The sequence below is a fragment of the Sciurus vulgaris genome, assembly GCF_902686455.1.
Source record: "Sciurus vulgaris genome assembly, chromosome: 2".
Taxonomy (NCBI): domain Eukaryota; kingdom Metazoa; phylum Chordata; class Mammalia; order Rodentia; family Sciuridae; genus Sciurus; species Sciurus vulgaris.
This window is the reverse complement of record NC_136462.1, coordinates 113,156,102-113,178,587: the sequence shown is the minus strand read 5'-3', so window position 1 is coordinate 113,178,587 and position 22,486 is coordinate 113,156,102. Positions and strand designations below refer to the sequence as shown.

At 36.4% G+C, this 22,486-nt stretch overlaps 1 protein-coding gene across 1 annotated transcript; it reads right to left on the bottom strand.

Annotated features, from left to right (window-relative positions):
* Positions 1–1,372: 1,372 nt before the first annotated feature.
* Positions 1,373–21,289, bottom strand: RAB11A (RAB11A, member RAS oncogene family). The gene is made up of 5 exons (XM_079126778.1): positions 21,109–21,289; positions 13,653–13,848; positions 12,612–12,805; positions 11,043–11,123; positions 1,373–3,119 (listed from the first exon to the last, which is right to left on the bottom strand). Exons 1-5 carry the CDS (start codon positions 21,146–21,148, stop codon positions 2,980–2,982), a joined length of 651 nt encoding a protein of 216 aa, XP_078982904.1. The 5' UTR covers positions 21,149–21,289; the 3' UTR covers positions 1,373–2,979.
* Between the last annotated feature and the right edge of the window lie 1,197 nt (positions 21,290–22,486).

The following is a 22,486-nucleotide window of genomic DNA, read 5'->3' as shown; positions in this document are numbered from 1 at the left end:
ACCCAATTGTAGAAAGGGGCATGGTCCCAACCAGAAGAAAAATCAGCTCTCTTCTCTTTAGCACTAGTGTCACAGCTCCCTATCTGACTGTTCCAACCCATTAAATGATGTGGTGGATGGGGGTCCTTTCACAGTCTTAGTTCATTTTTTTACATAGTAAGTGGAAGTCATATACAATCCTAAATGAAATTCACATTTTGTTTTGAATTTTTTTCAGGCTTTTGATATGTGTGAGACATCAGATAAGCAATTCCAATTTTTCTCCTCTGTTAAAATAATAAAAAAAATTTAAAGCTCTAATAAATTGAAACCAAACAGGTTAGAGTAAGTTCTTAATTACACACTAGCCTTTGAGTTCTTCGTCTCAGTGTTGGTGACAAATGTCTAAACAGTACAGCTTTTTTAAGGTAGATGAAAGAGTATATCACAATAGCTCAAACCAAAGAACGTGTTTGTATTTTGTAAATACAAGTCAGCAAAGACAAAAATTAAGATTTTCATTTTCCAAAGAATCAAATGCACAATCCAAACTCTTACAAAGTCTAACTTTTCTGCAGAACCGTTCACTTTAAAAGTCTGGGGCAAAAGTCACTAACTAGCACCTCTTCTTCTAATTACAATTTAGCACATTCAACACAATGATAACTTCCCTTTGCATAGAGACAACTACTATTAGAAATCACAGATAGCACTTGAAAACAATGACATACAAATTTAAATCAAATTATGATGTCTAACTGACTTTTCTGGAGAATATAACAGGTTTTAAAATATTCAAAGTTAAAATAACAGAAAAGCAAGGTCAAGCAGCAAAATATTTCTAAATTGCCTTGTCATAATATTTAAAAACTTAATGTTTCTTACCTGAGACAAATTGTCAAATAATGTTTAGACTATTAATAATCAGATTACACAAGGAAGATATTTGTTGAAATGCAATCAAAGTCATGTTCCAATATATCTAATGTTTCCTGGATCTGCAAGATCCAACCATGTCTAAGCAATATATAAGTCTACACTTGGTTAAAATTCAAAATTACTTTATTTATTTTCAATTCACTATATGGTTCCTCAAGTTGTAAAAATTTACTATTAATTCTGAATAAAATAGAGATGGAGCCTTTTTCCTGTACTTGGTGACACTTACATATGAAGCACAGAGACTATTCCCTAATGTTTCTGAGAATACTTTTCCCAAGACAGGCATAATTGAACTACCGGTCTAAAATCAAACCTCAGCTCACAATCTGATACCCCCCAATTCAATGTTTACTCAGTAATCCAAGGACCAATGTTCTTACTTATTGGAAATCAAGTATTCCATGGCTACATCCAAAGCACTCAAATGAAAAATGTAATCTGACAAATAAGGAACAGTCCCCCTATAACTGTTTATTAGAATGAGAATATATTCCAAATCAATAACTAAAAAAAAAAAATCAAGTTACAGAGCATGCATAAAATACAAAGTAGCGATTTACAAACAGACAATAGTATCTTTATAACCAATACACTAAAATAATAAAACAGCTACAGAAGAAAACCAACAATGACTAACTACAGCAATGCCTTCCGTGTGCTCCACACATCATGAGCACCGCAAAAGACAGAAGATTAACTATGAAACATAGCAATCGATGCAAGCCCCAACATATATATTTTTTCAGGTATCCCATCATCCTGAATAGTAGCGCTGCAGTTGACAACTTTCAGAAAACTGCAGAGTAAGTGCTTAATATTATCCACAAGGAAGTAAAACTAAATATTAGTGTGCACATTTCTGAATGAGAAACTATTTAGTTGCTCCATTGATTTCAATAATGTAGTGGAATAAAATTATTTTAGGTCTCTACAATGCCTAAATGCACTCTATTTGAACTCAAGGTACTATTTCATTTTACATACTAAAAGAATACATGCCTTTAAGTGGTACCACTTGAGCATAAATTAACCTCTCTCTGTATTCTTTAGACACTAAAACCAAAGATTTAACTGGACTGTATTCCATTATACACTGTAAAACCCAAAGATAAGCATTGTTAAAATAATTACCCATGCCTGTTGGTGGATATGGGGATAAAACTAGGTTGCATTTCACTCATTGGAAGGTTTTAAAACAAAATTGACACTTCAAGATTTGACACTTCCAGCATTAAACCAGTTATTGCCTGAGCAATAAAATGCCACATAATCTACTGCTGGGAAATGAGATGAGTTAAATGGTTTGGGCTGATCACTGCACAGAGGCACCTCAATCTCTCTAGTTTCTAGCCTACCAGGCATCACTGTTTAACATACAGCTACATAACTGTACCCCTACCCAAACTGTAAGTTTTTTGTAATTATTAAGATAATTCTAGTCCAGAAAAAAGTGCCCCCAACTTCAATCAATTTTGATGCTTACAAAAATTTTAAAATAAAGTTTACTAAACTACAGAAACCTATTAAGGCATTTTAGAAATTCACTTCCAGAATAATGGAAAATTTTCAAGCTCTCAAAATCCTGCTACGTTTATAGGGCAATTCTTAGATTTGTCAAAATATACACTGCACTGAGGAAAAAGTGTAGTACTTATAAGCTGCTCTGTGGCATAACAATAGCTTATTTCTAAGGTCTTCTTAGTTTGATTTGATCAAGACCAATAGGTCCAAGCTTCAAGTGATCAAGTTCTACTGTGTCCTACAGTGACAGGCTTCCATGATGAAAAGTAAACAATAATTGAGGAATTCAAACATTCAGTTTATTAAACTAAGGCCAGTGAAGCCATAGCATGGGGGAAAAAAAAAAAAAAAAAAGCTGCAGTCATTTGGGACAAAGTGGATGATTTTATAAAGCTAGAATCAAAAGACTTAGGACATGAAAAAATAAGTATGAGGAAGTAATAAAACACAAAAGTGACCACGAGAATTACAAATATATTTAAATCTCAGACCTGGGAAATGGACTATACACAGCCTTCTAGGGGAGAAGAAAAAGCCTTAGATGTTCTGACAGCACTGCACCTTTGGCTTGTTTTCAGTGGTTGGTGGAACATGAATAGGAACCACATTGTTGCTTGGAGACATGTCATTTTCGCGTCTGTCTGACATTTGTTTCTGAGAAACAATACGGTATATCTCTGAAAGAATAAAAGAAATAGCAATACATAGTATAAATAAACCCATAAAGAGTTGGTATAAAAGACAGATAAAACACAGAACAGAGAACGTATAAATTCTAAGTTTTATTTTCAAACAACCACTGATTAGAATCAACTCATTACTGTAAAAAGAGAAACCAAAGTTTTTGCATTTCAGAGGGAAAGGTTCACCAAACACATCTTGGTTTAAAAAGCATTACACAATTTTTAGGCATAGGTCTGAATTAAATCAGAAGAGCATTTTCAATCTACCTTTTCCAAAAGAAGCCTACAAACACTGACACTATGCAAACAAACAAATAAACCTGCATTACCAGATATATCAGGTATCTTCCTAGGCTGCGTAGAGAAGAGCACAACTTCATAAACATGATTTAGAAAAAAAAAAAAAAAAGACTCCTGGAAGAGAAGTAGGAATCTAATGTGTTCATTAGTGACCTCCAGAACTAAAGTTAAACTATAATTAATTATTCCAAAGAGGCAACTTAAGATTTTATATGCAGTCTATTTTACTTTCATGACACTTACTGAGATTGTTTAGTGTTTACCTCCTCCACTAAACATTAAATTTGTAAGAACTAAAACTGTCTGCCTTATTCACTGCTGTCTCTCCAGTACAGAGCATATAGTAGACGGTTGAAAAATAACTAATTGCATGAATAAATGTAATTAAACTTTACCACAGTATTTGTATTTAATATATTTTATTTGGTCCTACGTGACATGACCTAAAAGTAGATTACATCTGACTAGATTATAAACTTAAGAACACTGAATGTATCTTATTTATCTTTGTTCTCCCAGTGCATCTTCCAAATAAATACCTTCAAAAGGCAAATGAATTCTAAAAAATGGGACAAACTTGATATGATAAACCACCTCCTAATATGATGTACTAGGAAGGACACAATGTATGCCTCTATAGAAACCCAAGTACTTGTGCCAAAAATGTTTATAATGAATTTAACCATGAAGAAATAAATTCAGATTGAGATGAGAATAAATGCTCTATATTTATACTGTCCAATACAGTAGACACCCATTTAAATAAATTTTATAAACCAATTTCTCATCCATGAGCCAAATTCCAAATGCACAGTATCAACCTATGGCTAGGGTCAATTCTACTTGATACCCCAGATACAAAACAATTCTATCAATGTAATATGTGATTGTTTGGTAGATCTTGGATTTAAAGATTAAAAAACAAATCTATAAAGGATATTTTTATTTTTACTGGTGCATTATGATTACACATAATAGTGGAATTCATTATAACTTATTCATACATGAATATATATTTGATCAATTTCATTCCCTAGTACCTCTCCTTATCCTTCCCCCTTTCTTCCTCCCTCCAATCTCCTTCCTCAACTCTACTGGTCTCACTTTTATTTTCATGAGATCCCTTTTAAAATTTTTTTCTAACTTCCACATCTGAGAGAGAACACCCAACTCTTGACTGTGAATCTGGCTTATTTCACTCAAAACAATGCTATCCAATTCCCTTCATTTTCCTCCAAATGATATGATTCCATTCTTCCTTCTAGTTGAATAAAACACCATTGTGTATATACACTACACTTCTCTATCCATTCATCTGCTGATGGACACTGAGGCTGGCTCCATAACTTGGTTATTGTGAACTGTGCTGCTATACATGGGCATGCATATACCACTAAAGTATGCTGACTTTAATTCTTTTAGAAAAATATCAAGGAGTAACAGAACTGGGTCATATGGAGACTCCATTCCTAGTCTTTGAGGAATCTTCAGAGTGATTTCTGTAGTAGTTGTATTAATTTACAATCTCATCAACATCATACAAGTGTTCCTTTTCCCACACATCCTTGCCAGCAGAGTGACAAGAAATCTCAGTGTAGTTTTGAATTGCATTTCCATGAATACTAAAGTTGTTGAACATTTTTCATACATTTGTTGATTATTTAAATTTCTTCTTTTGAGTTGGGAGCAGTGGAACATGCCTATAATCCCAGCGGCTTGGGAGGCTGAGGCAGGAGGATTGCAATCTCAAAGCCAGCCTCAGCAAAAGTAAGGTGCTAAGGAACTCAGTGAGACCCTGTCTCTAAACGAAATACAAAACAGGGCTGGGGATGTGGCTCAGTAGTTCAGTGCCCCTGAGTTCAATATCCAGTATTCCCCCCAAAAATTTTTCTTTTTTTGAGAATGTGTATTTAGTTCATTTGGTGTTCAGTTTTTTGAGTTCTTATATCTTTAATATACTTGGAGAAATATGTATACAGACTACACATTAATACTGTATAAATGTTAAATTACTTGGTTATGATATGTGGCACTGTAATTATATAGTAGAATGTTTTGTTCTAGAGAAAGCGCTGAAGTATTTACTACCAAAGTACCATAATATCTACAAACTACTTTCCAAAAACTGAAAGTGGGGGGAATATGTACATACATGGAGAGAGAAACCAAATGTGGCAAAATGTGAACAATAATTCACATTATTCACTATATATTATATACTATTCAGATATTCACTATATTATTTCTGTAATATTTAGAGATTTTTAAGTATAAAAGATATGTAGTGAAAAAACACAAAGTAAAAACATCTGCAAAATGCTCTGAGAACATAAACTAACCTATGAGTATCATTTGGAACCTCAAATAAGAATAAAAAATTTCAAGTCAGGAATTACCCTTCAATCATTCAATCAGGTTAGTGGTTAAGGAATAAAGATAATCATCAGCTTTAATTCCATACCATTTATTCTTTATGTTTTTTCTTTAATGCCAAACTACACAAGTCTTCTTTTTTCCAACAGCAGATAATCAAATGTGACTCATAAGTTTTAACTTATTTGCAAGCTGTTTTAAAGAAGTTAGGAGAACAAAAACAAAAACAAAATGCAGGCTCTTAGTAAAAAAAGCAAATATAAATAATACCAAAGAGAGGCAAAGGGAGACTTCTCAGAACAGAGAGAAGTAAACTGAAGAGAACTCATTACAAAGCAAGACATTGGAGCAGTGTTGTGTAACTGTATGCAAATACTATATACTTTTAGAAATGGATTAGTGCTGCATTTACTCCAGTAACTAAAAAGATATGTGCTAATAAAAATACCAAGGGCAATAAAAATTTGAAAATATTGATCAGAAAATAAGGAAAAACTTTTTCTTTCAAGTATAATCAGCTCTAAGAGGATCTACAAGTAATTTACTTACGTCTCTTATAGCGGTGTCATTTAAAAAAAACTTTGATAAGGAAATAGGAAGCAGGTACTTACTAGCTGGTATCTGATTAGAGAAGGTTATTTCAGTAGGAGAAAAAGGACGTAACTAGTAACTTGCTAAATCAAAAGCAAGTACTGTATTTCCCTCTTTCAAGGGCACATTCTCATTTAGAGCCAAATGAACATTTAAACAAATTGCTGTGCAGTCCCTTTTCAAGTTGTCTAAAGGTTAGGTAAGGTCAGGAATACTACTTTATCATTCTATTAGGATCTCTTATAGAAGATCTAAATATAAAGTAAAATATCAATATAAAATAGTTTTAAATATAACAAGGTAAAACTAAATAAAAAGGACATGTACGTATTTCTACTCTACTGAAAATGTGGATTAAGTGACAGTCATTCTAAGGAAGTTAAATGAAACTGTTCCAATTTAGGGGACAAGAGTTAAAATTCTTTAGACCATCCAAATACATGAAAACAGAAGCCTGCATTATTCTACTACAGTCTAGGTAAAGCTTTTAATTTATTAAATCTCTTCAAATCCATTGCTCACCATGTTTTGAAAGTCAAAAAATACCTCAATCTGACACATCCATGTGTATTTTTAAAAGATTGCTACATGCCAAGAACAAACCAACTACTACACCTAATTAAAAGATTCTTACTACTCTAGTATCTGAAAACTTTAGCCTCTTTTTTAAAAGCCAATATGCCAAATGATTTAAAATTCTTTCAGTCACAGAATAAAGAATTTGTCTTTAGCTGGCACAGTGGCACAAGCCTGTGATCCCAGCAGCTTGGGAGGCCAATGCAGGAGGACTGAGTTCAAAGCCAACCTCATCAATTTAGCAAGCCCCTAAGCAACTCAGTGAGACCCTATCTCTAAATAAAATACAAAAAGGAATGGGGATGTGATTCAGTAGTTAAGTGCCCCTGGGTTCAATCCCTGGTACGGAAAAAAAAAAAAAAAAAAATTGCAACACCAGTAACGAATAAAATAAACCGATTACCACAAGCCTTTGAATTGAGTACAAATCTGTGGCATTTCTACTGAAAGCGTATAACTGAATTTAATCATGAAGAAACATAGGACAAACCCAAATTGAAAAACACTATAAAATAGCTGGTTTATACCCTTCAAAAGTGTCAATGTTAAAAAACAAAAGAAATATGAAGGAACTGGTTCAGATTAGAGGAGACTAAAGAGATAAAACCACCTGAATAGAATGCATGACCTGACCTCAGACTTTCTCGTTAATAAGGACATTACTAGGAACAACTGACAAAATCAGAATTAGATCTACAGCTGTTGATGTAGTATTATTCTCTGTCTTGATCACTGCACTACAATTATGAAAGAAAATGTTCTTGTTTTTAGGAAATACAAATAGAAAAGTACTTAGGAATAAGAGGCATTATGTCTGCCACTTACTCTGATGTAGTGCAGATTTTGAGACAGGATCACATTAATCTGCTTGAGGGTCTCACAAAATTGCTAAGGCTGGCCTCGAACTTGAGATCCTCCTGCCTTAGCCACCCAAATCACTGAGATTATACAGGCAGGCCCCACCATGTGTGAGGAGAGCTTTTAAAGTAAAAGAGGCAGTAAAGTAAGACAAAAGGCAGGAAATGTATTATGTGGATTTAGTTAGCCTGCATTACACGTGCCTAAGGAGGGGGCAATCTCTGCTCTCAACTTCCTTGGCATTTATTAGGGTGGAGGGTTGCTGCCCTTTAGTTTCCATTCTCAGCATAAGGAAGCTGTTCTAACTGCTAAATGGGGCCGGGGGGGGGGGGGGGGGGGGGCGCAAATTCAGTCTGTTTCAATTTGATAAATATAGGTAAAGGGTATTTACAAATTCTTTGTATTACTACTGTCAACATTCATTGAGTTCTTAGTGAGCTTGAGAAAAAAAAAAATCTGTACTGAAATGCAGATTCTGAGCAATCTACCAGGCTAATTCATGTACTATCTAACCACTGCTAAAAAAAAAATGCCACCAGCAAATTCATCTCCTGGGATGTGTATGGTGGCACATGCCTATAATGCCAGTGATTCAGGAGGCTGAGTTAGGATTGCAAATTTGAGGCCAGCCTGGGCAACTTTGAAGACACTGTCTCAAAAATCTCAAAATAAAAACTAAAAGGGCTAGGAATGTAGCTGAGTAGTAACATGCCCCTGGGTTTAATCACTAATACCACCCCCTACCCCCAAAATCATCTTATGGAATCATTGTGAAATGCATGGATGTTAAGAATGCAAATGCCACAGTCTTCTAAAACAACACTACAAATAACTCTCAGTAATAACATAGATAAATTTTCCAATGCTACATAATTTTTGCATCTTAAAAATTAAAAAGCCAGTTTTATTCTTCCAGCAATATCAAAATAAAATGAATTCTTCCTTAATGTTAAGGGTAGAATTAACTGTAATGAGATTACTATTCTCTTTCCATTTTTTTCTGTGCATTAATACTTTCACATAGGAGGGATACAGACAGAAGGAAAGTTTAGAACAAACATCTTAACACTTGCAAAACAACACAGAGGTCTGCTGCCATATGTAGTGATCTTTGATCAACATTGAAACTTATGCAGCAAGGTAAGGAAACAGTAAATATAAAGAGGTAAAGTAATAGTAAGTGAAACTAAAAGTCTTTGCTTTCAAGCAACATTTAGCAGAAACAGAAGTTTAATCTAGGGTAAATTTTAAGAAAAACAGCCAGATGTTCTTCAGCTTTAAGTACAAAACATTTTAATTTTAAATATCTATCACTGCTAATTAAGTTTCATGTTTGAGTGGATCAGAAATTTGAGGTTAAAATGATACATACAACAGTGAATTACAGATGGAAGAAGACTTGGCTTCCTCTTCACTTAGTACCAGAACATACATGCTAGAAATTGAGATCAGAATAAATGAGCTAGAATTATAGCAGAGGAGATCTGATAGGACATAAAAAATATCCCAACAATGAGGACTGCCTAAAAGGTTTTCTCCTCTAAGGTGATGTAACTCAAAAGTGTTTAAACACTATAAATCCAAGTGGCTCAGTGACTTCAGTTACACAGGTACAAAGGAGTAAAAAGAAAAAACTTCAAACTCCTGGCTCAATATAATACTCTATATGTTGACTTAATAAAATCCACACAAGTGGTTATAAAGAAAAAAAGCAGAACTTGCAGACATACTGCATATTTAATCAAATCTTGTTTGATATAATTTGCAGTGAAACTTGACACACCTAAGATTTTAAAGAAAAGCTACTGTGTTCCCAAAACTGTTTACCCAACCATAGTACTGGTTGTTTAGTAACTATCCTTCAGGTAACAAAACAATTGTAATAAAATAGGTATTCAATCATCAATGTTTACTCTATGTTCAAGAATTTTTTTGCCATGCCTTAATTACTGTTTAGCTATGAATTTATCAAATGTTCACTATATGTCAGGGATAGCTAAGTACTTTAAAGGCCCTAATTAAACTCATTTTCAGAGTCCAGAGCAGACATCTTAGTGACGGAACACTATTTTCTGTGGGTTAGAGACCAAAAAAAAAAAAAAAAACCCTACTTTTAAGTAGAAATGAGAATCAAGTTAGATCATATCATATCAAATCATATCTCAAGGTTTTAAAAACCCAAGCCCTCTCTCAAAAAGGAAGTATCATCTCCCCAAAACATATTTGAATTTTACAGATGAACAAATTAAGGGCTAAAAGGGGTTAAAAAACTTGCCTATGATTACGAGCTAATAACAAGTGAAGGCATCAGGACCACCGTGAGGTTTTCTAATTCATGCTCTTAATTCCTAGGGTTTATTCCTTACATTTTTACAGTGAAATAAGACAATACTTCAAGGTTAAAAACTGGTACTGCATACAGTCTAAATTAACCTGTTACATCATAATGGGAAACTAATATTAACAATTCTACATACAGACTTTTCAGAGAAATGCCACATAAGACTGTATTCTAACTCAGGCGTTCTTAAAGGTAACAATTTTACACTACTTAGAAGCAACCCATCAAAGTACTTGTTAAAGGATTAAAACATTTGCTGATAATCTGGTCATTCAAATAAAAAGTTAGGGTAAATATGAGTCAGCACAAATAAAATGTCTTCAGGAAGACTGACCAGGTCATCCACATTCCAAAACAGCATGAACTTTGTCCTTTCCCATTATTTGTTTCAACTTTTCTATAGGGATCACTGGCTGACTTTATCTACAAGTAACATCTTGCTTCTATCTCATGTGAAAATTTGATCTTGTTTTTTCACTTAAATTTTTAAAAATATTTTCCCTTAGTCTTTTATTTTTCCTTGCCTAATTTCAAAAGGGCATTATCTTTCCATAGCCAAGATTTGAATATATATCTTGTGAAAGTACATTGAACATAACTAATTTTGACCATGAAGTAAGAAATATATGACCTAAACACTTGGAAGATAACAACCTACTTTCAAAATATTTTCCCACTATAAACCAAATGAATTATGATGACTGAAGCACAACAAACAAGGGTTCTAACTAATTTTATACTCTATACACCACTGTTACTGGCACCTCTCAAATGACAGTCATTCTCAGATGGTATAATGTATAGTTTCCTGATTAATTCATTTAATTCCCTTCCTAAAAACTTCCAATTCCCACTGATAAAACCTGATAATGTCTTACCTGTTAGAATTGTCTGAAAAGCAGCTTCTACATTTGTGGAGTCTAGAGCAGATGTCTCAATGAATGACAAACCATTCTTTTCTGTAAGGAGACACAATAAATTTAGTCTTAAGTTTTGGGGTTGGTTTGTTTTTTTGCAGAGCTGGACATCAAACTCAGGGCCTCACAAGGCAAGTGCTAAGGCAAGCACTTTACCACTGAGCTATATCTCCAGTCCAAGATCTGATTCCAGTAAGAAGTCAACAATCTTTTTCTCAAGCCCCACCCCCATGGTGCTGGGGATCTAACCTAGAGTCTTGCACATACTAAGTAGGCACTCTTACCACTGAGCTACTATAACCCTGGCCTTCAAAAACAGAAATAATTTCTTAAAACTTAAGACCTCTCAAACTTCTGGAATGTTAAGGGCACCATTCAATTTATACTTCAGTAGATTAAAAATAAGTGAGAAATTTCCTTTAGTTGTTTTTGTTGTTGTTGTTGTTTTGTTTTGTTTTTTTAATGAGATTGGGTCTTGCTATGTTGCCCAGGTTGGTCTTGAACTTATGGGCTCAAGTGATCCTCCTGCCTCACCCTCCCAAGGGGCTGAGAGTACAGGACCCACCACCATAACTAACTAATAGTTTCTTACTTAAAATAAGTAACTTGCTGCATCTAAATACTACCACTAGCAATGAACGATACTACTAAAATATAGTAAAATTAATCAAACACCCAGCTATTTTATCCTTCACTATCCTTCCTGTCAACCACCCAACTATGCTATCACTAAATTCTGTAACTATATTATTTGAAATAACGCTGCTTCTTGCCTAGGACACTAAAATAATAATTGTTAAAGTATAACAATATAATAACTAGTGCAAGGTCATGACATTTACAAGCCAAGAATGAACCATGTTGCCTTCAGGTAATTGCCCCTACCAAAATGTCCATACCAGAATGATGGTAAGACACAAAAAGTTAAAACTAAGCAGTGGCATCCCTGTTGGTCCCTAACACTCCCTAGGAATGTTTTTAGACCCAGATACAGCAGCACAAACTTCAAAACAACTGATTTAATTAATTAATTAACTGAATTTAATTAATTAACTGAATTAATTCTTGCTGACTGTTCTTTTTTTTTTTTTTTTTGGTACCGAGGATTGAACCCAGGGGCACTTAACAACTGGGCCAGATCTCCAGCACTTTTTAATATTTTATTTACAGACAGGGTCTCTCCAAGTTGCTTAGGGCCTTACTAAGTTGCTGAGGTTGGCTTTGGACTCAAATTCTCCTACCTCAGCCTCTCAAGTCACTGGGATTACAGGTATGCACTATGGTGCTTGACCACTTTTATCTTTCTGAAACTATTAAAACCTATTACCCTGGGGCTGGGGCTCAGTGGTAGAGCACTTGCCTAGCACATTTGAGGACTGGGTTTAATCCTCAGCACCACATAAAAATAAATAAATAAAACATAGGTATTAAAAAAACCTATTACCCTCATTGGAAGTATATCAAAACTGCAAGATGTAAACAGTAAGAAATATTTAATCACTGTAGTATCATGGAATTCATATTACTAACCTGCAAAAGCTCTTGCTTCATCTGTAGGAACTGCCCTGAGATGACGTAAATCACTCTTATTGCCCACGAGCATGATAACGATGTTACTGTCAGCATGATCTCTCAGTTCTTTCAGCCATCGTTCTACATTTTCATATGTGAGATGTTTAGCAATGTCATAAACTAATAAGGCACCTACAGCTCCACGATAGTACCTGAAAACAGGAACATACATTTAACTATCAAAAAAATAACCACAAGATAAAAGTGAACACCAGGAAGAACTTAAGATATGGATCATATATTTTTTGAAACATACCTTATAATTTCAATGAATTCCTCATATTGGAATTCTTAAAAGAAAATAGTATAATAGTCCCCTTTATGTGTAATATCACTTTACACAGTTACCTGCAGTCAACCACAGTCCACAAAAATTAGATGAAAAATTCTAGAAATAAACAATTTGTAAGTTCAAATCAGTACTGTTGTGAGTAGCATGATAAGATCCCACTCCATCGAGGCCTGGACATGATTCAACCCTTTGCCCAGTGTATTCATACAGTATAAACTACCCACCCATTTAGTCACTTAGAAGCCCTCACAGTTATTAGCTCAGCTGTCATGGTATTGTAGTGTTTGTGTTCAACTAACCCTTATTTAATAATGACTTCAGGGTTGGGGTTGTAGCTCAACGGTAGAATGCTTGCCAAGCACATCTGAGGCACTGGGTTTGATCCTCAGCACCACATAAAAATAAATAAATAAAATAAAGGTATTGTGTCCATCTACAACTAAAAAAATATTTAAAAAAAATAATGACCTCAAAAGCAAAAGTAGTGATGCTGGCAATTCAGATACCCCATAGAAAAGTCATAAAAGTGTTTCTATTAAATGAAAAAAAGAGGGTTTAGTACTATGTGTGGTTTTAGAGATCTACTGGGAGTCTTAGAATGTACCCCCAAGTTAATGGAGGACTATTCTACCTTTTCCAATATGAAAAGTCAGCTAATTTACCATATGCCAACATATTTAAAAGAACTTAAAAAACATGAAACTTACGCTGATGTTATAGCTCGGTATCGCTCCTGCCCTGCTGTGTCCCATATCTGTGCCTTTATTGTTTTTCCATCAACCTGGATGCTTCTTGTTGCAAACTCCACTCCAATAGTGCTTTTGCTTTCCAGATTAAACTCATTTCGAGTAAATCGAGATAGGAGATTACTCTTTCCAACACCAGAATCTCCAATAAGGACAACTGAGAAGACAAGAAATTAACGTCAGATTAATAAGGCAAAAACATCCAGAATACCATCACAATTTCAACAAAATGAAATTTGGCTTCAAACTAAATAAAGCAAAAAAGATAGGACATTTGAATTTTAAAAAGGGATGGGAGCAGGTGCTGAATAGCCCCATGCTCTTGACCTGTTACCAATTTATAAAACCAATCTATTCTCTTTAACCTGTTTCTACCTGCACAATTATAGTACCCTGTCTTAAACACAGTACTCACACCCCGCTTTTTTTTTTGAGGTGGGGGACAATGCTGGCAATCAAATCCAGGGCCTCAGAAATACGAGGCAAGCACTCTACCACTAACCTATACAACCAGCCCTTAAAAACACAATTTTAATCATAGGGACATCAGGCACTAATGACAAGCATTAATTACTATCAATGCTATATCGACATGGTATTAAAACGCAACAGAAATGAAACAAAAAGATAAGGCATCTGAATTTTAAAAAGGGATAGAAGCAGGGTGCTGAATATAAGGATATTAGTTGATGGAGACGAAGAGTGAATACATTCTACTGAGCTTCATCAAAGATTAACTATGATGTTAAGAATGATACTTCTGGGGCTGGAGCAGTAGTTCAGTGGTAGAGCACTTGCCCAGCACTTGTGAGGCACTAGGTTCAAACCTCAGCAACACATGTAAATAAAGGCACTGTGTCCATACACAGCTAAAAATTTTTTTTTTAAAAAATGGATAATACTTCTTTGAGATGAAACATTTAAAATATGAGACATCAGGGTTACAAACTTTGCTGTTCAGATGACAGAACCTACAATGACCTTTTAATAGTTGCACTTATCAGAGTGACATAAAACTAAAGAATGTCACTTGCATCCCCCACTCCCCATAAGCCCCACCACACTAAGGATAAACAGAGGCCCTAAGGCCAGGTGTGGTGGCACACACCTAAAAAGCCAGCAATTCTGGAGGCTGAGGCAGGAGGAACACAAGTTCAAAGTCAGCTGCAACAACTTAGTGAAGTGCTGAGCAACTCAGTGAGACCCTGCCTCTAGTAAAATATTTTAAAAGGGCTGGGGATGTGGATCAGTGGTTAAGTGCCCCTGGGTTCAACCTCAGTACTCCCAGTACTACCTGCATGCCACACCCCCACCCCTGAAAAACAAAGAGGCCCTAGGAAGTTAACTAATAACTGAGACACTATGAGTCAAAAACCAAAGCAAGAAGGACATATGCTTCCATTTATGACTGCATGAATTTTTTAAAAATAGGCTTTGATTAAATGAATTTACTTCCTGTGATTTCTGTTAAGAGACAGTTTTATTTACTAACTTCTTCACCCAAGGCATAACACACTTAGAATTTCAAAAACAATGGGAACCAAGCACACCTGTATTCCCCTAGCTACTCTGATATTTAGGAGGCTGAGGCAATAGGACTGCAAGTTAGAAACCAGACAACTTAGCAAGACCTTGTCTCAAAACAAAACAACAAAAATAAATAAATAAAAAGGTGTAGAGATGTAGCTAAGTGGTGGAGCACTTGCCTAGCATGAACAAGGCCCTGGGTTCAAACACCAGCAATGAAAAAAAAAAATGAAAAGAAAAAGCCTGGGGATGTTGTTCAGTGGTCAGGGCACCACTTGGTTCCATCCCCAATAATTAAAAAAAAAAAAAAAAAAAAAGGTTTTAAAGCATTTCTTTTGTGAATTAAAGACCAAAATGGGTTCATCAGTTTACAGAATTTGAAGTAGAAATTGTTATTGGTTATTTCAGGAAGCACTGTATTTATTTCTACTGATGACTACTAATGCTTCTTACCCATCTAAACTAGCTAATTAATTTAGACACCAAGACTAGAATATAAAACATACAAGAATAAGGCCAAGGAATCAGAACACGCCTTTCTCAGGAGACTGGGATTTGGTGGTACAGGTGGAAAGGGAGGTAAAAACATGATCTCCTTGCACCCGAGTAAGAGGAAAAAGAGTCCATTATGTATTCATTCCTTGTAACAGAATCAGATATAAGCTGGCTTCTAGACAATCTTGGAGGGAGTACATTATCAAATGCATATCTTTCTGGCTTCCTCTATCAGTTGAGTCAGCAAGAAATTATCCAGGCAGCAGTCAGTGACCCCATGTAGCACAAAGAGTAGTTATTTCTAACTACATAGTCAAGTAGAGGATGCCAAAGGTACTGTGGTAAACACAGATATATTATTAAATGCTTTTATTTGGATACCAGGAAAGAAGATGGCAAGGTCATGAAAACAATGTACAAAAATAATGCCCTTTCAATTTTATAGGATGATCAGCTGATAGGTTAGTTTCCAAAGCCTACCTTTCTAGATATGAAGTCAAATCCCAGTTTCAATAACAGTCTACCTATTAATAGAATATAATCACTGTTGCTTCTTAATACAAGAGGCTGGATATTCTGCTGAAGAAATTTTTAAATCAATTCTAGCCCTCCATGAGCAGTACAAAATACTAACTTGAGGAGTGAACAGCTAAAGGAAAAAACAAAAAAGATTAGAACATTTCAATTTTACAGGCACTTCATACTAATCAGTAATTCGGGAGTCAGTCATATGAACAAGACACCTAGAATGACACCACCTTTGAAAAATTAAAACAATGACAATGGGGGGGGGCACCTCAAAGTACACCCTCCACTTCTCCATTTTCCACAAAAACTCCAACATTTTCAAATTTTGGGTTCTACCCTTTGACCTTCACTTTTAACTAGATTAAGTTCATTATCCACCAACTTCGAATCTTTATGCTGTGTAGAGACAGTGAGGGAATTTTTTTCTCAATGTAATCAATTAATTTTAATATTATAAAGTCACACTCATCTGAAAATAACTCAGAATTTATAAATGCTTTATGTAGTATAAAATAGTTATCTCAACTAGACCTGGGCAAATTTGACAGAATTAAGACTAGCAACCTATTAAAGGATATTTTAAATGACAACAGCAGACAATGGTTCTATAAGAATAGTCTTATCAAAAAGATACTGAGAAGTGGCACCTTAAGGAAAGTTGATTCTATTCAGCTACCAAATGAGAAATCAAAACAGGTAGTGTGGGCTCGGTTGTTGCTCAGTGGAAGAGCACTTGCCTAGTACATGTGAGGCACTAGGTTCAATCCTCAGCACCACATAAAAAAAAAATAAAAATAAAGGTATTGTGTCCATCTACAACTAAAAAATATATTAAAAAAAAACAGGGTTATATTTAGGTTAAGTAAGTAAATATAAAGATGAAAGCAACATAAGAGAATTAACTGGTTATGACTTAAACAAAAAAATTAAAAACAAAACTTCATAGACCTTTCTTAATGGATTCAAATTTAAATATTTATGATCAAAGCAGTTTTTTTCATTAAATAATTATGATCAAAGCAGTTTTTCTCAGTTTTTAAGTTGACAATATTTAATTACTTCTTTTTTCTAGGAGTTTAACCCAGAGCCTTGTGCATAAGCTCTACCACTGAGTTACATTCCCAATTCCTTAGTTGCTTTTTTAAAATACAATAAACTAAATAATTCTATTATTCAAGAAAAAACCTGCAATAATTTTTCTCTGTTGTCTATGACTAGTATCTTAGCACTTCCATTTAAACATTTTACAATTATAAGCCATCTATATGGCACACATACAGTTAATAACAAGGTAACTAACAGAATCTATATATTAAACTTTTTTTTGAAATTTCAAAGTAATCTGATAGCATTTATCTTCACTTGGTTAGCATTATCTTCTAAATGTTAATATTATCTCTAATACCTAATACTGAATTTGTTTATATACATATAAACAAATATCAGACTGCTAAATACTATAAAGCAGAATACACATATTAATTATTCATTATTTATAAATTTTCCACCTCTTCAACCACTTAGTTTTACACTTTCTCTGGCAAACTAACTTACTGGGCTAAAAATTTGTTATATCACATATAGCACATCAGCTCCAGATGTTATCAACTGAAAGAATAACATCATTTTCACAAACTTGAAAATAATTCCACTTTCTAAACTATATTCATAGTCCAATCTCATCAAAAGTCTTTATAAAATACATTCAATTCAATAAGGCTGAAGTCTAGCAAGTTTTTCCATATTCAGCAGAAACGAAGTTGCTCAACCAAAAGTTGTGAAAGAAAAACTACCAAGATGTACAACAATGATGTTCCTATGATCATTTGTACAATCAGCTGATGGTTAATGAAAAGAAAATGCCCTAAAAAACAGACTATGTTCCCAGTGATAGTCAGAAAATGTGACTTCAAATGGATTGCTTCTACCACAATATATGTAAATGCTAACTGTGACTGATGTTCATTTCTCCTGTGTCTCATAAAAAAATTTATTCCCCCTAGCCCCACACATATACACCCCAAAAATTTCACTATAGAGCTTATGCGGATATATGTAATATATATTAATATATTCAAGAACAAATACATAATTTAGAATAATTGTCCTACTCTTCCCACATTACATTACCCTTTAGACCACTCCACCCCATACTAATAAAAATATCCCCTTATTTTCAACTGGTTAGTTATAAACTAACTCCAATTCCATCAACTATTAAGTATGCTATGGTAAGCCTTCTTCCAAGTAGATGTAGCTGCAGTTTACCTTAGTGAAAAAAACTCTATAAAATACAATCACTTTAAAATTATTCTTGCTTCATTTTAAAATAATTATATAAATAAGAAACTGGCTAAGTAATCAGCATTGAGGTTCAAAAAAAAAGTGACTCATATCCTGTAGGAGTTTTTAAAAAGTGGAAATTCTTCTCAACATTTTTTAAACATCCTACCTTAAACAGCAAAATGTTAAACAAAATGAAAAAGTAACCCACATAAACAAAATGCTTTAGAAACTTCCTAGTTTTATGTTTCTTTACTAATATGTAAATGCTTATAATTTACAAAGATTTAAGAAAAACTAAAAAAAGTCAGTAACTTCTTTTCAACATATTACCATTTATTGAGTCTTCACAGGAGCTAAAAGTTAATTGTCTTGTTTATTCCTCACAACAGTTCTGAGAACCAGGTATTACAGTATTTCCTTTTTTATAGATGAGGAACTGAGGTTAAAAAAAAAAAAAAAAAACTTTCCCAAGGTCACAAAGCACGTATAAGTCCTTGTCAGGATTTGAAAACAGATGTGATTCCAAAGCTGCTTTCTCTTTGTTAGAAGGATGGTTTAACCCCAAAACTAAATTAAAATTCCATAAGCCAATCCAGGAAAATTAACATCCTTGGGGGGAGGGGTTTTCTATAACAGACACTCAAGTACCCAACCAAACAAGAGAAACACCCTGATAACCTATCTTGTTCAAAATTACTTCAGAGGAAGTTACCTGCCATTGCCATTATACAGTATTTTAAAAAACAAACCTCCCTTTAATGACTAAACCGCAAAGTCTCCAGGGACTCAAGTAATTTCACATCACTTCAGATGCTTTCAGCAAACTGTGCAAATAATCCATGTCTCCTTTTTGTATTTGTAAAATTAAATACTCTTATCTGTAAATGACCTTTCAATATAAGAATAAGGGTGATAACAAAGGTACTCACCCTATATAATAGAATACACTGCCTCAGAGGAGTAAGTGGAAGGGTATATCATCAGCTAGTATAACAAGATTTGCAAAGTATTAGTAAAACAAATAAATGTTTCCTGCTTCCTTTAGTCAATCATTCTTAGCACCCAATGGCAAAGTCAGGAACAGTCATCATGCTGAACATTCTTTATAAACTCCACCCTCCACAGTAAAGCTTTAATAGCAATGGCTTCTTCCTCCCTGGTAATGATCTTTGTTCAGCACACTACTGATTGCTGCTCTTCTAATTCAGCAGCTGAGAAAGACTATCAAAGTGAGAGCACATTCACTGAACAAAAAAAGCATTCACTGTACTCTTTTCTCAGTGAAAGCTGTATCTTTTATCTTGGTTGATTTAAAAAAAAAATTATTTGGATTCTTTTCAGACTCAACCCATAGGCACTTCTTTCTACCCACTCCCCATCCTCCAATGTCTGTCCACGGGCACTACATGTTTCCCTACCTTACAATAAATAAATAAATATTTAATTTAATCAAAAAGAGCACACAAATACCACCCACCACCCACCCCACCTCCCACCGTTTGGGAAAGGTATGTGGCCAACTGGGGCTCTTCCCTTCCTGTTGGATCCTCCCAGTGTTGCAGCAGGAAGCAACCAGTCCATAGTGATAAGCAAGCTAGTATTTGTGCAGCGCACAACCTTTCCTGTTCGGGAACTGGGCCTTCAGGTCTGGCAAGGATAACAGCCACCACCCATCCGCAACCCTTTCTCGCAAGCGAAGAGAAGAGTTATCCCGGGCTAGCTGCAGCTGGGTAAAAGACAGCAGGAGAAAAAAAAAAAAAAAGGCTAAGTGGGAAGTCCTATCAGTCTGCCGGGTCACTGCGACAAGTGCGCGAGTGGGTGATGGACAACCCCTCCTGTCCTCCTATCCACCACCCTGGTCGTACCGGAGAAGACACAGGAGGAGCTTTAAACACAATTTGAGAAGGGAAGGCAGAGAGAGAGGGTTGCCTATCAGCGGGGAACGAGCGAGCAGTACGAGAAGGTTACTGACCGCGAGAACTGCGGGGCGGGTGGAGGTGGGGGTGGGGGACCTCGGCCCGCTCAGATTAAACGAGGACCTGGCCCCGGGACAGTAGAATCTGGCTAAGAGGGGCGGCCGCCCGAGGGAGGGGCTGTGAGGAGACGCAGAGGAAAGGTTCACTCCGAGGAAAAGGGGGCAGATAAGAAAAAGACCTATAGTGGGAGCCTGCGCCCAAGGATAAGCCCAGAGGAGCGAAGGGCCGGTCGGAGGGGATGTGAGTGGGGAAGGAGCATCCTGAAAGGGAGGGGGCGCTAAGCCCGAAAAGATAGATGGTGGGAGGGGCGGCGGGGCCTCGGAACCTCAGGGAAGGAATTACACGATTTTGGAGAAGACGGTCCGCTCTAAGAAGGACACAGTGAGGGGCTCCTGAGGCTGCGAGGCCTACGGGGCCCGCTAAGAGACAAACGTGTGATCGGACCCACCGTCTGAAGGGAGGGTAGGCAATAACCAGAAGACCGCAGGACGAAGGGCTGAGGAAGGCCCATTTCAGTGCAGAGGCGGCCCGCACGCGGGTCCCCCGGGAGTGTCCCGGGCCCCCGCACGGGACTTGGTCGACAGTATGAGAACTCACGACCTCACCTTTGAAGAGGTAGTCGTACTCGTCGTCGCGGGTGCCCATTGCGCGGCCGAGGAGCGAAGGGGCGGGAGCAGCAGTGGTATCGGTGGGACCAGGGGGCGTCGCTGCAGGGGTAACCCGAGCGCCGAGCTTCAGCTGCCGGACCCGGTGAAGAGCCCCTCCCTGCCGCTGCGCCACTTCCGGCAAGCCCCAGCCCCTAAGGGGAAGTACTTCCGGGGAGGTGGCACCGCGCCCCGCCCCTGAGCCGGGGAGGGTGGAGGGTGGGAGCGACCCTTCGCGTAGCGTCGCGTTGTTCTTCAAAAATTCTCATTCTTAAAGGAAGCTCACGTAAGAAATTGAGTCTTAGGATTCACAGCTGCCCACAGTCCTAGTGGCCCCTCGCTCATTCCTTGGACCACCGTGCTGGAAAGCGGGGTGCTGAGAGCGCGTGAACCTCTCAGTCGTGGGCTTGTGGATGGGGGCGGGGTTCTCTAAGGATTAGGCAGCTGAAGGCGGCTACACACGCGTGGCGGTTCCATGGTGTAATGGTTAGCACTCTGGACTCTGAATCCAGCGATCCGAGTTCAAATCTCGGTGGAACCTATACCTTTCCTTTTTAGCTACTTCTTTGATTCATTTATATACTCAACAAGGAATGAAGCACCTGCTCGGGCCTTGAATTAGGTAAAATACAATCTTTGCCTATAAAAAAAACTCACTAATTTCCCCTTTCTATTCAGGATCCGCTGCCAGGAGGTCTGATAATTAACCACATTTTTAAGCCTGAGCCCCCCTCTCAAGCCTTAAATTCAGAAGCTTCAAAACAACGATTTATCTTACTGGAATTTTCTTCCCCCAGCTTCAGTCAAGGGCAGGCGCTTCTCACCCACTCCTCTCCGGAAATCTCTCCAACTATCTCCAGATGTCATTCAGAGAACTTCGCCCACCCTCCTCATCAAGATTCATCAAGAACTTTTTGAGTCCTGTTTATTGGCCTCTAAACTAAGCCCGTTTACATAATTACTTCATCTAACTCAGAGAGCAATGAATGGCTTTGCGGAATTTCCATTGTATCGGAAATGTCAATTCTGAGACTCAAGTGATCAAGCTGCAGAGCCTCCTTGTATTTGATGGGAATTTTGTAATTCCCAAATGCCTTTCCCATTTATTAGCATACCCCCTACCATCTATATGCAATTCTCGATTTAGACTTTTGAACAAGAGTGCTTGTAGTAGAATAATGGCTCCTTCATGCATGTTCTCTTTCCTGTTCCTGGAAACTGAATGTTAGGTTACATGACAAAAAGGAATTAAGCTTACACATAAAATAAGTTGCTAATCAATTGACCTTAAACAAGGATACTACTCTTGATTACCTGAGTAGGCCCAGTGTCCTTTAAA

Excerpts from the sequence above, each read along its gene's own strand:
- RAB11A (XM_079126778.1), bottom strand. The coding sequence starts at position 21,148 with ATGGGCACCCGCGACGACGAGTACGACTACCTCTTCAAAG. Across the intron at positions 11,124-12,611 it reads TGAAGCAAGAGCTTTTGCAG|AAAAGAATGGTTTGTCATTC; the intron begins GTTAGTAATATG and ends GTCTCCTTACAG. Across the intron at positions 3,120-11,042 it reads TTTTCAGACAATTCTAACAG|AGATATACCGTATTGTTTCT; the intron begins GTAAGACATTAT and ends TTATTCTTTCAG.